The sequence below is a fragment of the Lepisma saccharinum genome, chromosome 16, assembly GCF_977018435.1.
Source record: "Lepisma saccharinum chromosome 16, izLepSacc3.1, whole genome shotgun sequence".
Lineage (NCBI taxonomy): Eukaryota > Metazoa > Arthropoda > Insecta > Zygentoma > Lepismatidae > Lepisma > Lepisma saccharinum.
This window is the reverse complement of record NC_139244.1, coordinates 67384525-67399093: the sequence shown is the minus strand read 5'-3', so window position 1 is coordinate 67399093 and position 14569 is coordinate 67384525. Positions and strand designations below refer to the sequence as shown.

The following is a 14569-nucleotide window of genomic DNA, read 5'->3' as shown; positions in this document are numbered from 1 at the left end:
GTAAATTTGATAGCTGCGACATCAAGAACATATATCTTAAAAATGGCAGAAATGAGGTATTTCCTAGAGAAAATTACAATTTAGACATGTCCAAGGATGATTTCCTTAAATTATATGAGGCATTTTCGGCTTTCAAAAGGGTCACTACTGGCAATACTGACATGTATTACACACCAGATGAATTTAAAGCACAGAGACCCATGTTTGTAATCAACACTTCAAAAAGAAAACAGGTTGTGGTGAATGACAGGACAAACATTAAAATTATCTGTGAATTCCATGAGGCATTACCTGATGACACCATATGTAGTGTTATTCTCATAGGAGAAAAATCATATGTTTATGATGTAAGAAATGAGAGAGTCACGGAGCAATTCTAGAAGATATTTGTTCTATTATCCTGTTGTACAACACACAAACCTCAACTGTATATCAGCTAGCAGTAAATATCTTATGTGTGGGCATATTATTTTGTTGTATGTATTTCAATCTTACATATTTTATTAGGACTCGAACCCAGAGCCTCTGATACAGACAAAATCCAATTTTGTTTCTGTCATAATATTTTCTAAGTCTTGCCCTAGGCTCGTATTATCTGAATAATGCAATGGTTTCACCATGCAAGGCAGTTTATTGCTACTGTGTGAGAAAAAATATATCTTTATCTCAATCTTTGTTACATTTTCCCCTGTCGCACAGAAAAAAAATATTTTTATCTCAATAATCTTTGTTACATTTCCCCCTGTCGCACAGAAAATGTGTATCTTTATCTCAATAATCTTTGTTACATTTCCCCCTGTCGCACAGAAAATGTGTATCTTTATCTCAATAATCTTTGTTACATTTTCCCCTGTCGCACAGAAAAATTAATGGCCTCTTCTAGCGTGTAGATTATATCTCTTGCGTGCCGGCAGGGCATGGAGGCAAAACATTAGTCTTTTGATAGATTAATATCAATTCATGCATTTCCGAGCTATAATTGCTTACCTCAAGCAATGGAATTGTAGAGCATAGAAATATGGCCAAAAACAATATCAAAAAAAGTTATATTTTTGACAAGTTTATAAACAACAATCACACAGATATAGCTTTTACACACATGGCCGAATCTGTCTGAGGGGGGGGGGGATTCAAGATTCTTGGGATTTTGACAGAAAAAAACACACTATAAACAATAAGATGATATGGGAACTTGGCATTGTTTTAAGTATAGGCAAATCTGTCTGAGAGGCTTTATTTTTTCTACACTTCTTCAGAGCATATCACACCTGAAGAATTGGGGTATAGGCTCCTCTTGGCATTGTCTTAAGTATAGGCAAATCTATCTGTTGAGCCTTCACCCTTTCTACACTTGAATTCTGAATTTCTTAAAAATCAGAGCATATCACACCTGAAGAATTGGGGTATAGGCCCCTCTTGGCATTGTCTTAAGTATAGGCAAATCTATCTGTTGAGCCTTCACCCTTTCTACACTTGAATTCAGAATTTCTTAAAAATCAGAGCATATCACACCTGAAGAATTGGGGTATAGGCCCCTCTTGGCTTTGTTTTAAGTGTAAGCAAATCGGATTGTTCAATCAAATAGCCTCGCCTTTTCTACACTTATAAGTGGTGCTGGTTATAGCATCAACCCCACTACTTACAAGTGGCATTTTAAATTAAACATATCTTGGAATTTTAAGGCGCTTGTGGGTTTCTTGGTAAGAGGAAACAGCTATGCATCGGTTTAATTGGGCAACTATATTAATAATGATATTCTTGAAAACATTTTACGAATACTCGAACCAGTAGCGTATTCAGAAAATTGACCTGGTTTACCGCAATATTTTTTATTTATTGTTTATATTTACTATACAGTCCATCTAGATTAATTAGATGAAGTAGTAATATAACATAAATGCAAGTAAAACAAAATCATAAGCTGACATTTTCTGGAAATTTCTTCATTTTTCATAAAATTTTCCTTTGCACTTAAAATTAAACCTTGACTTCCCTGCACAAATAGAAATGTTCCTTCATGTAGCAACACTACCAAGAGCGGGGAAGAAAGCAGGAAGAAAGTTATTCTGCCAAAGTTGTTTGGAACGGTGGAACTAATCACGCAGCCCGCGTTATTTCTTAAACAGCCACTCGCACATTTTGTCTTCGGCTCCCTCGACCTCCTCACGTTCAACCGGGAAAGAAACTGATCGTCAAAAGGGTAGAGAACGATAAGTGACGTATGCAAACCAGTCTTTAAGTTCGTTAAATAATATAATTAATTTCTGGTTTACAAGCTTGTTTTAATAGTTGCGAAATATAATGAGCAATTACCTATATATTTTAGATGAAGAACCTAACCTACCTATCCTCTGTTATACAATACATTTCAAATTATTCCTTTCATCTTGGCATTGATTGAAAAAACATAGTCAGATGTCGGGCGAACCTGGTACTGCCCTCTGATACGACCAATCTTGCCAGTACATCTCGTAATTTAGAAAACAAAAAAAAAAAAACACTTTTTAATGATTTATTGAATGAGTTGGTGTTTTAAATCCACTTTATGCATAGTAAGGCTAACCGGAACTGGACCTACAGTTTAAGGTGGGATTGGAAACATTATGTGCCTCCACCGGATATTGAACCCGGGACCCCTTGATTACAAGGCGACGAAGATACTACTGCGCCATCTGAGAGGCCACACTTTCTTTAACGAATTTGCCATTATTAACCCCATAAATGGGTTTTAATGAACAAAATTCGTCAAATATTATCGTTCTTTTATCAATTCGATAGATACCCACACATGCCACCGATACAAATCGATTTTATTCTGCAAGCAACCCCAAAGTTGTCTTCTATTCATGTTTGGTTTTACTTCATACATTATTATTACAACATAGTAACTTATTCCGCATACAAAACGTTCATGTAGGACTTGATTTTCTTGTTTAATGTTTACAAAATATCCACATAGACAAAGTTAATACCCAGTGTAAGTTTCATGTCTCTGTCGTCGCGTTTTGTACAAAAGTTAAGGACGTTCAAAATCTCAGATGAATGACTTTTTGGACACCTTGTACAAACATAACAAGAACGTTAGTTTACGAGGTAAAGTGGAGAATACGCCACTGCTTCGAACTCAAGCTCTCAAACTTGTCAAATTAAAGTACGATCTGTCTTTCCCACGTGTTTAACCCGAACGGAACCGCTTGATGCTGAGGAGGTCTTTCTGTTATGCAGGGTTGTTAAAGGTCTAGGAATCCACACATTCTAGTGGGTTCTATTGAGTTCAGGAACAGGTCCGATACCTTTGTTATCGCACAATTTAATTTCGGTCCAAGTTGCGTATTGTTTCATTTCGATACTATTAAAACAAATCCGGAAAAATGATTCCTGGATCGTATTTAAATTAAGCATGGAAAAAGTTTCCTCGACCGTTTTTAAATCCGTTCTGAAAAACGATCCTTGGACCGATTTTAAATACTTTAAACAAAAAGGTTCTTTTCTGTGCAGAACCCGTTTACGCTTACAGTTTTTTCTCTCGTGGACCGGAATTGAATTTATTTAAAATTCCTGAACCTTTCACAATCCTGCCATTATGGTTTCCATGTAAGAGAGTAAAATGAGATTTAAATTAATGTGGTCCGCCGTTATATGATCGTGTATATAATTTTTTTTGAGATTTATAAATATGTACACAAAATATAATGAAATCTAGTGGCTGTGTTGAAAACAACTGCTTAATTACGCAATCTATTAACCTTTGTACCAGTATCACACATTAAGCTCTTTGTGCCTGTAATGGTTCCCGAAATGTTAATTGTTTATGGTCGAACAGATAGGCAAAATCATTACGTTTGCAATGGGAGTGAGCAAGCTAATTATAATGCTTTATACGCTTATTTGAATGAGACTTTTAACATTGTTAACAACACAGCGATACGATAAAAGTATTTCGCTTTGGTAACTGTGACCTATTAATAGCTTTAACTTTTATGAATGAGTGATACTAGTGCTTAAATCAAATTTGCTTTTACGTCCCAAGGTATTTAGAGCAAAAATAAACATTTACATGCCTTAATGATACCACAGAGATAGACGCCGTCGCCTTCAAATCAAGGAGTCCCGGGTTCGAATCACACTTTAAACTCTAGGTCCACTGTACGCAAGGTGCCTATTGGATCCACGGCGCGAAATCCTTGAAGGTGTAAAGTGTGGGGCGAGATTTTCACACACACAATCTGTCTCTCTCTCTCTTTCATATATATATATACAGGTGTGTGTGTATGTATGTATACATATATACACACATATACATACATACATACAAACTCAGAGAGAGAGAGAGAAAGTATGTGCAACGTTTATAAACATCCACAGAGACAGATATTGGTATTTTGGGTGTATTTCGATATTAACCTTAATAAAGTACATTTCAAATCAAACCTAATTGCTCATGAAAAGATTCTCTCGGGCTATCGACCAGGTGAGTTGTGAAAAAAATTCCCCCAGAAAGTTCTTGGTGGAGGTATTGCCTTATACAAGATTGTTGCCAGGATTTCGCATTCTGGTTGGATCTATCTGAGTCCAAAATGTTCCTAAAACAAACCACTTCTGAAACATTCTCTGTCAGTTAAACCCAGTTTCCTTTTTTAAACATTTCTACCTCCTTTCTGCACTTATAGACTGAGGTATCCTTCCGTTGTATCGAAATGTCTCCGAGCCAACGCCATCTGAAGAGAACTTCTTCTGGCAGAAGAAAGTGAATCTTTCCATGAAAATTCGATATCTTATACAACGCACCCGTAATGCAATATCGAGGGTGAAATTTAAACATTGCGGAACGCCGAAAATTATTTCTCTGGTTTTAAAAGAAGCGATTCCCCTATATCGACTCCTCCTTTCACGCTTGGAACCTCATCGCTCTTATTTTCTCCTCGTTCCAATTCTGACCTCAGTTACTGAAAACTACCCGCGCCGGTGAAATGGCATGAGTAGATACCTCAATATTGGCCTCAGGGAGCAATTCTCCGTGTGCAAACTACTTCCTCATTTTTTTCATCTCTTTATTTAGAATATCGTAGAGGAGAAGAAGGCTTCTGTCAGGAATGGTTATTTCAAGGCAACCACGCACAGATGTTTATTCTCATGTATTATAGATATGTCCTAAAATATGTAATGGAGAGGAATCCCATGGATTTCGCTCCTACGGTAACTTATTAGTAAAGCCCGGAAGTTTGGCAAAATGCCTCTTTTTATCTACTGCATATATTGATAAAATTTTTCCGGATATACGTTTCTTATGTTGTTTCGAAAGTTTTAGAAGCCTTTTCATTTTGCCTATTTTGCCTATTTGGGACCCCACTGCCTGTTTTTAATTAAAATGCCTATTTTTGCCTTTTTCAATGAAATTTGACATTTTTTAAAAAAAAAATGTGTATATAAATTATTTTTCTCCCAAGAAACGTTGTTGGCATTTATTTTTCTTCCGTTTATTATGTGAATAATTTTCGCCTTATTTAAGTAATATTGAACTCACGCATGTTTCAACATTGCTGAAGGAGAAAAGTGTGAGAAAAAAGTATTTCATGCTGAGTCAGGATATTGCCTTTCGGTTAACGTTTCTTGTGCATGATTGACTGCTGAAGTGGACAGGTTGATTTCGAACACAAAGAAAATATTTCTGAAATCTCCTTATCGAACCCGAAAATTTCAGGAAGTTGCGATTGAGCTTAGTTTACCTCAGGAACCAGTCTTGACGAGATAGGGAACCTGGATATCAGTAGCTATATATTACGTTAACAACCTTCAAAAAATCAGTGAGGTGATAGATGCTCTTCCAGAAAATGAAGCGGCTTCAATTCGTGAAGTGAAAAAACTCCTGTGCTATTCAAGTTTACTTTTGCACATTATGGTGCATTGCCAGAGACAATTACAATTATAGCATCCATGAAAATCTTTGAGGAATCTATGCAGCAGATGATGGAAGTGCCAGGAGAAAAGGGGTGAGCTGTTGCGGAAAAGTGCTAACGGGTAGTGAGTGCAAATGAGGACTTGAAACAATTTAAAACAATTTGTGATTTTCAAAAAGGTGAAAATGCTGTTACCAAAATGAGTCCAGCTACATTAGCTTGTTGTATGTATGCTCCAATAACTTCTGTCGAAGTAGAAAGATCATTTTCTATTATGAAAAACATCTTCAAGGGTTTCTTCAAAGCTTTTGTCAACCAATTAGTCCCAACACAAATCTATTCAAAGATTAGTATTTCGCTGTGCGCCTGACTTTTTATACGAATAGAAGACAGAGTAGCCCATCAATTTCTTTACATACAACACATTCATTTGTACTCCATGGTGTCTTGTGTCTCCATACCCCTAGTCTTAACCACGCTATTTCGTCCCACATCTTTATGAACGCTTCTGGTGTTCGTTTCAACATTTCTGTTGTTTGGGGATTCTAATGATATCCTGTCTTTCTAAATATTCCAAACGCTGTTTCAACAATAGAAATATCTTGATCAAACCCCCTTCCCTCCCAGACTAGTCCCAATCCAATCTCAAGAGACAGACTTTGACTTCCCTTTGCCCAAGACCCAATTTCCCCGGCCCGTACTTGTTGAATCAACGTTTCCACTTTGACAGTGTTTCTCGCTGTTGGTAGCAAACGTAACCCAACTCTTCTCCATGTGCCCACAACGCACACCTAAACCAATGTAAGCTCTCGTACTATTTCGAGTCCCTGTCATCTCTGGAGCAAAGCCGCGCAGAGCGGTAAAAAAGGGGGGAAATTGAGTGGGTAGAGCGACGAATTTACACGCTGCTGGGAAGGCTGGAAACTGCAGTCGCTTTTCCTTCTCCACGCAATCCAATTCATTCTCACGTGTTCATTGGTGGAGCCGTCTCGCGTAGATACTTGCGCAGAGACTTGCTGTGGCTGTGATGACCTGCATGTCCATTGTAAACAGGTTATATTGCAGTCTATTATGTTTCCATATTCCTCGAGTACCAACTGACTCACTTAGTAGTGCCATTTTTGGCCAATGGTGATGATAAGAAGGAGTAATGCTCAGATGATATTCATGGCGGAACACGCAAAGAACGCCCATGTCCTCGACAAGACTTGTAACCTGATGGTTGCGTGCGTAACAAAGTAGTCAAGATTTGGAAGGAAAGCGTAGAGGTCCGTGGAAATTCAATTACTCGCACGATAAACAAGAAAACAAACCAATCAGTTACAATAGTCAGGGATTTTGTTGAGGCTAATGACAGTATTTTGGACTGTCACCTCAGTCTCTACTGAGAACCAACTTGACAAAAGTAAACGTGGTCGGAACGATACACGTAAAAAGCTGAAGTCGAATTAACTCTTTTCTCAATCAATGAATGCAATCTCTTGTCCTTCTGAGCATGATTTCTCGTCTCGTATTGTCAAAATTAAACTAACACTCTAGTTTTGTGTTATAAGGGATAATTACGTACACTTAGTTTAATTTTGCGACACTAGTCGAAATTTATTGCGCCAAAACCTCGCAACGGAGAACGGCCGGCGTTTCCAAGAGCAACAAGTACATAATATTATTCGTAACAAATTATTTCCTTCAACATATAACTATAAGTGACTTGAAGGTAGATCAACAATTCTTTGTTACCGGCAAATAACAAGATAATAAAACTAGAACACATCCGGCAACTACAAATGACATAATATATGCAATTAATTAAAATGCGTTAAGGTCAATCTACAATTGCATTTTACCACAACTCATTCGTTAATTCTCGCTACCCAAAAAAACCACCCATTTAACATATTAATTTATTTTGGTGCTCCTGTTAAACCCATCCGATACAAAAGTTATCTCAACTCACAGATTAGTTTGCGGTTTGTTAATCGTATTCCCAGCTTGTGTTCACGTGATTCTAATTGAGTGATTTGTCTCTTTTCTCTTTTCATACAAAAAGGGGGGGGGGTGACCAAGCGTCGCTTTCTTTCTCCACTATATCGATCACAACGTTACAATGTCCAACCATCAAAAACTGAATCGATAGTTGTTTTACGTACAATTCTTTATTTTGTACGTCGTGCGTTACTTTCTTGTTTCAATTATCACGTAGTCGCAAAAGAGAAGAAAAACGGAGGAGAGTGGCGTTCTTGTCCAAAAACACGCATTCACAGTTCGCTTATAAAAAGGGAGCCGTAGAGTACATACCTCAGTTCGTTGGATAACTGTTCACCTCAGTTAACTCGGGCAAATCCTCGGCATCTAGAGAAACGGGGGAACATGATCCAATTGGTCGCTTTGAAGCACATTGAACGGTATCGTCCTCTTTTCCCTCGTGCCCTTCCTTCTCACCAACTGGTCAATCCATCCTTCATATTTCGAGTTCCGCCAGGTGAACCATGGAAAGTTATGTCCGGTCAAAATGGTCAATGGTCAACTAAGTTCCAAATTACCCATCCTTGTATTTTGACGTTTGTTTTCCAAAGGATTCCAACACCTCTCAGACGCGCTAGCACTATACGTGAACAAAGCAACTTTTCCTCGTAATGTTCGAAGAACTTAGTTTGTGCCGTGCTACAAATTGCGATCGACGAGAGAGAGAAGCACTGAGTTCCACGAGCCACTACTTCTCTCGTAGTCCATGACGTCACACCAAGAAACCCCTCGCGACTCGCGAGCTGAAACGGAACTGCCGTTTTCGTCGATCGAGTTCGTGAAGCAGGGAAAGCCACTAGTGGCCTCTATCGGTCAGTCAATTAAGTAGAATTTGAAAACACTGACGCGAAGCGTACCGGAATGTATGAGGAGAGATGTGAGGATATTCGACGCGGGATTTAACATTATACTTGAAAATCATGTTCGCGTAGAAAATCGTCACAGACTCGAACTCGAGACCTTTCGGTAGGGAGTTTGGAATTCGATCACTTCACACGCACATCCTCTCACTGTGAGAACTGGTAACTTTACAATGTTTCCTCGTATGCAGGGTGTTTCCGTGACCATGTTACAAACTTTCAGGAATGATGGAAGGGGACAAAAATATCAATATGAGATAAGAAACCCCCTGTCCAGAAACGCCTCATTCAGGAGTTACAAGGGTTCCAAAACCATTCTGACATGGAAGATATGTAACCCACAAAATTTTAGGGGAACCCCACAAAAGTAAAGAGGATGTGACCTTGAGAAACTAGCAGATGCGTTGTTTGTTTATGGACATATGAGATAAGGAATCTCAGTCCGAAAATGCCCCAGTCAAGAGTTATAAATCAAAACCGTTCTTGGAAGGTTGAAAGTTGTTCTAGGCAGTCCAATTCTTACCTGTAGATCCAGTCCCGATTAGCCCATCTGAGCATAAAATAGTCTCAACAAAACCAAAGTTTAACCAAAATTTGAGACAGTAATGGAAAAGAAAGAAATATCTTCCTTTGTGGCTTTAATAAGTAAATTACTATCTCCTACCATTACTACATCATACGCAACTTGCCAAGATTAATGCATTTATAGCAGTTGTTCAAATTTGCATCGATGCAGGCATTATAGCATCGCTAGAAGCTTTATCGCATACGCTCGAACGCTGTATCGATATCACAGGCGGCAAGGATTCTTGGCAGGAGTTCTTCTTAATTATCCACAGGCGTCTCACACACAACACGTTTTACGTGACCTCACAAAATAAATCAACTGGGAACAGATCAGTTGAACCTGCTGGTATACCCTTCTCGTCACCATGGTTTTGGCTTGTAACTTCTGAACAATGCTTTTCCTGGCAGAGGTTGTTTATCTCATATTGATGCTTTTGTCGCCTTCCATCATCCCCGAAAGTTTGTAACATTGTCACGGAAACACCCTGTATATTGTCATTAGGCTTCGACCTTTATAACTGTTATTTCATTCCCAAAATTAATACTTGATTAGTACCTATTTACTTCTTCATCAATAGCTTTCCTGGAAATCAACAACATCAACTACACCTCTCTGCTGAAAGAGAAATATTTTGAAGTTCTCTCATATTTTGTTCAATATATTTTCATTAAGAATTCATAGGCACATACAGTTTCAAAGTAATGCATTTTAATCGTGTTCCAAAGAAGCATTTTTATTACTAAGAAAAGTAAATACAGCAATTGTATCCCTTGCAGGCAGAACGGCTTTGATTTAACAGTATGAAACTTGCGCTTCTGTGAACGGGAATTGCTAGGCAAGGAAAAGGAGACGGGTGGGTTGAAATCCCTAATCTAGACACGAAAGAATCTTAATTGTTTCAGCTGTGATTGCAATGACTTACCCGTCCACGAGAGGAACTTCCCGCAGGATCCTTTTCACCACTTCCAGCCTCGCCTCCAGCGCTGGAGACCCCCTCTGCTGGAACTCAAATGAAATTCCAATAACTGAGCACATGACTCCGACGAGAACTAGAATTCCGGGAAGAAGGAGCAGCTTATTTATCTCCATGTCCGGCCCTGGAATGAACAAGAGACATGTCTTAAGGAATTGCTGTTGGGACTTAATTTCAAGATCTAGAAGCAAGAAATCATGTGTTTACCCTAGCTTACGCGAGGGGGGAGGGGAGGCTGTCAGACCCACCATCTCTATTTATCGATTTTTCACCTCTGACAATTTTATAAAAAAAATGAAAATAAATGACATTGCTCCCTAGGGTGTTCCCAATAGTTCTGTATCACTTTCGTTCATAAAAATATAAATGTAATGTACATAAGAGTAAATAAGAGGTAAAATGTACCAGGTGGGCCTATCAGGCGCCATCTTTAAATGTGTGTTACTCCAGACACACATGCGACTGACAGTGTACAATTGCTTGATAATGCTGGTAATTTTGGTAATTATTATAATTAATGAACAACTACACCTCTATAACCACAAGAGCATTAATGAAAAATTATTATAGTTTTTCTGAATGGTAAAATTGGTAGCGTGACGCTCATGCTAAAATTGGTTATTATTTGTTATTAATGATGATAATTTTTATAAATATAATAATTAATAAATAACTACACATTACATACTTAACAAAGGAAGCAATAATTCAATGACAAAATGGTCATAAGTGGATTCTAATAGCAAATTTTCAATGGCAGCTTCTATCAGCACCGTACATTTAGGCAACACGCATAACGCCTTGCAGGGAAGCGAGTTTCTCCGGATCTAGGATTCCAATTTTTATTGCAAGTGACTGTACGATGTAGCAACGTTTCAAGGGGTCAAAGGCAGACATATTAAAAATAGCACGCGTTGCTAGTTGAAATATATGCAGGTCGGTGGATACGTGAAACTTGTACGATTAAATACAAGGTTTCCACATGAAACCTCCCCGATTTCGAAATACAATTGTGAGTTAACTATTCGAGATAGAGCCTCGCTCAAAAGTTTTTTCTTTAGTTGCTGAGTAATTAGCAACAATAGCAGCAGAACAAGAGAGATCTCAGCGTGTGGGATTTCTGAAAGGAAATCGCCAATTTCCGTCCTAGACATTTCAGACGTGCGTTTGAACGGGAGCCGACAGACGTTACAAAATTACGGCTCGAGATGGCAAGTTCCAAGCAACTGTAAGTGCTAACCGACAGTCAGGTTCTGACAGAAATTTCACATCTGATGATACGGTAGAGGTGATCAGGGAGGCCTTCGAGAGAAGCCCGTTAGAGTCAATTCGCAGAGCGTCACGAGAGCTGAACATCCCACGATCAACAGTTCACAAGGTGCTGCATAAACGTATTCGTCTGTGTGCCTACAAAGTGAAAATTGAGGATAAAATTCAGAATTTCATCAACTCCATCACCCCTGACATGCTAGTTCACACATGGCACGAGATTGAATATTTGCTGGACATTTTGAGGGTTCCGGATTGGAACCCGGCAACTCTGGAGTCGTAGCGCTCTGTTCTAATCAATCAGCCACGGAGGCCAGCTAAACATCAAGTAAGTAAAATACAGTGGACCCCGAGTCGCTTTTATTTTTCCCCCTTTTTAACATTTAAACAGACGAAATTTGTGAATGGCAATCAGCTCCTCCAATTGGAGCAAAATGTTTACCATATATACAAAAAATACCAAAGACGGAAGTATAGAATAATAAAGAATCATCATAGAAAGAGAACCCGAATTTGTGTAAAGATCTTGCGTAGGAGGATACTTCTGTCAGTTAAATTTAATCCAAAAGACACGATAGATAGATAAATAATAATAGTTAACAAATAAGAACGTAAAAGCTAGAACCACAAAGCACAAAAAGATGAAGGCAACATTGATATGATCCTCCCGAACCATATCAAAGATTCGGTCATATTTAATATTATTCTTATTTATTTTGCTTTTTTATTCACTATAAAACGTTATGAAAGATAAGATATTTAATAATTGACCTAATGACATAATTTTGTCATTTGAGAAGTTTCGTGTTTGTTATTTGCAAGCTTCTTGAAAGCAAAATCTTTCATTGTTGGCAATTAGTCAAAAATATGAGTTCTCAGGTTTATAATCAAACTATTATGAAAGCCATAAGAGCTAAATTTCAGTTGGAGTTATTAGTACTATAAGCCTTATGGACATTGGAAAGAAGTTTCTTTAAGAATGTGTCAACTTTGTAGTAGAGAATATTATAGAAACTTCAAAGATCATAATTGTTGTTTTAGACATAGAAAAATGAACCTTATGGAACATACTGTTTAAACTTTAGAATATTGCCATTATACACAAATTAATTATATATATATCACAGCTGTAGCCATGTTTATCTTTTGTGTCACGGGAGGCGCTCTGCTTGACATGCGGGGTATAAATACAGCTACGGAACCTAATTCTGGTGCATTTTCATCACCCACTTCGATGGATTAACATCTTAACACTAGAACAGCCGGATTTTAGACTAACCTAAAACCGCCATTGGGGTCAACTTGACTCTCATAAGAATTTCAAGCCCTATTAAGAGTAAATGATTTTTTTAATGATGAATGATGTTGAAATGACAATATATAAGATTTAACCTGTTTCACAATGTGCTTTCCCATGAGTACAAGTTATAAGAGAGCAAAAACAGTGCGATATGACTCAACACATATTACAAATTAGCACATAACATGTTTCAAAGTGAGGTCACACATGAAAATATACTATGAATGAACGTACAATATGATCCAAAGTTTGTTAGACACCAGCACAAGTTAGTGCACAACATGGTTCAAAACGAAGCTGCACATGAACATAAACTATGAATGAACGCACAATATGTTCCAAAGTTCGTTAGACATCAGCACAAGTTGAACAATATATTTTTTTGTTATAGCTGCGCTTTTATGATTTTTTTTCGAGCGCAAATAATGCTCGAAGACGCTGACAACACAGGGTGGCCTAAAGGTTCGAGAGAGGAACCGCCACGAAGCCTAGTTCAGGATGAGAGCAGCCTAAAATGTCGCGATGGATGTTTCCGCTCACTTTTCTTTGTTTCCTTCGAAGTTCAGAGCTGGTGATCGAGCGCAGATATCTTCCAGTTATGCAGCTAAGCTATGATTTTAAAAGGGTTGTATTTGGTTTTATTTTTATGATGAGCGTTTTTCCTCATCATTAACCCTGCCAGTTTTGTTAAGTATCCTTCCTAATTTTGCGTAACGCTATGCGTCGCTCCTCCTAGTTGTTCATTTGTTGACATATGCTGATAGGAATATTAGCAGCCCTGAAATGCCTCCCCTGGAATTGGAGAAAATGAAATTAAGGGAGAGAGAAGAAACCTTTCAACATAGACGCCATCATAATCTACTAAGCCCTCTAAGAGCAACAACTTTTATAATCTTTAAGTTAATGCGGATGTTACAATATGTACAGTCACGGACACTTCTGGGTTGTAACGATACCATTAGCTTTCACTTGGATTGTTACAATCCAGCAGTGTCCGTGACTGTACTATTGGTTCACACTGAAATAGAAAATGCAGTTCAATTTATAAAAAATAATAATAAAAAAATCTAATGAACTGGAGAGACCAGTTTCCATTTGGGACGAGACGGAACGGAACGGTTCCCGATTTCCACCAATCAGAACAGAGTTCAGGTCCGCTCCGGTCCATTTTGAACATTGGAAAGAACAAGAACCATCGGCTTGTGCATTTGCAAGCTACTTCTTCAACTCAACTACTGTATTTCGGAAGCCCAATTAACTGTCGAAATGTCGGCAACGAGTCGAGAAGAAAAATAAAGATGACAATTTAATATTGGAAATCATAAAAGAAGTTAAATAATCTTTGTGAGATACAGCCATTCAGCAAAATTATGCTGCTTTCGGGCTTTGACTCTTTTGCATTTTATTGCCGTTGGAAGGGTTTTTGATAGTCTCTACGGCCGAAAGCTGGATATATAATATATACCTTTATATCTTAATACCTTAATACTATACAAAAACCTATATTAAAAGTGTATTTATTTATCTATTTTTTTGCATGCTGGGGCATTAGGGATAGGTCATCATCCTGTCTCCCTCTAGTGTCATCACTGGCCTTACCAAAATGCTTATGAACCCTAATGTAGGCACAGTTCATAAATACACGTCCATCACGTCACCATAGGACGTTTCTTTCCAATC

At 38.0% G+C, this 14569-nt stretch overlaps 1 protein-coding gene across 1 annotated transcript in view; it reads right to left on the bottom strand.

Moving 5' to 3' along the window:
* The window catches only part of LOC146000618 (dipeptidase 1-like), a 271792-nt gene extending 258911 nt beyond the window's left edge, over positions 1 to 12881 (bottom strand). The window contains exons 1-2 of the mRNA XM_083138372.1: positions 12869 to 12881; positions 10270 to 10444 (exon numbers count right to left, since the gene is read on the bottom strand). Of these exons, the coding sequence (XP_082994498.1) occupies positions 10270 to 10444; positions 12869 to 12881 (188 nt within the window). The remainder of the gene's footprint in view (positions 1 to 10269; positions 10445 to 12868) is intronic.
* Between the last annotated feature and the right edge of the window lie 1688 nt (positions 12882 to 14569).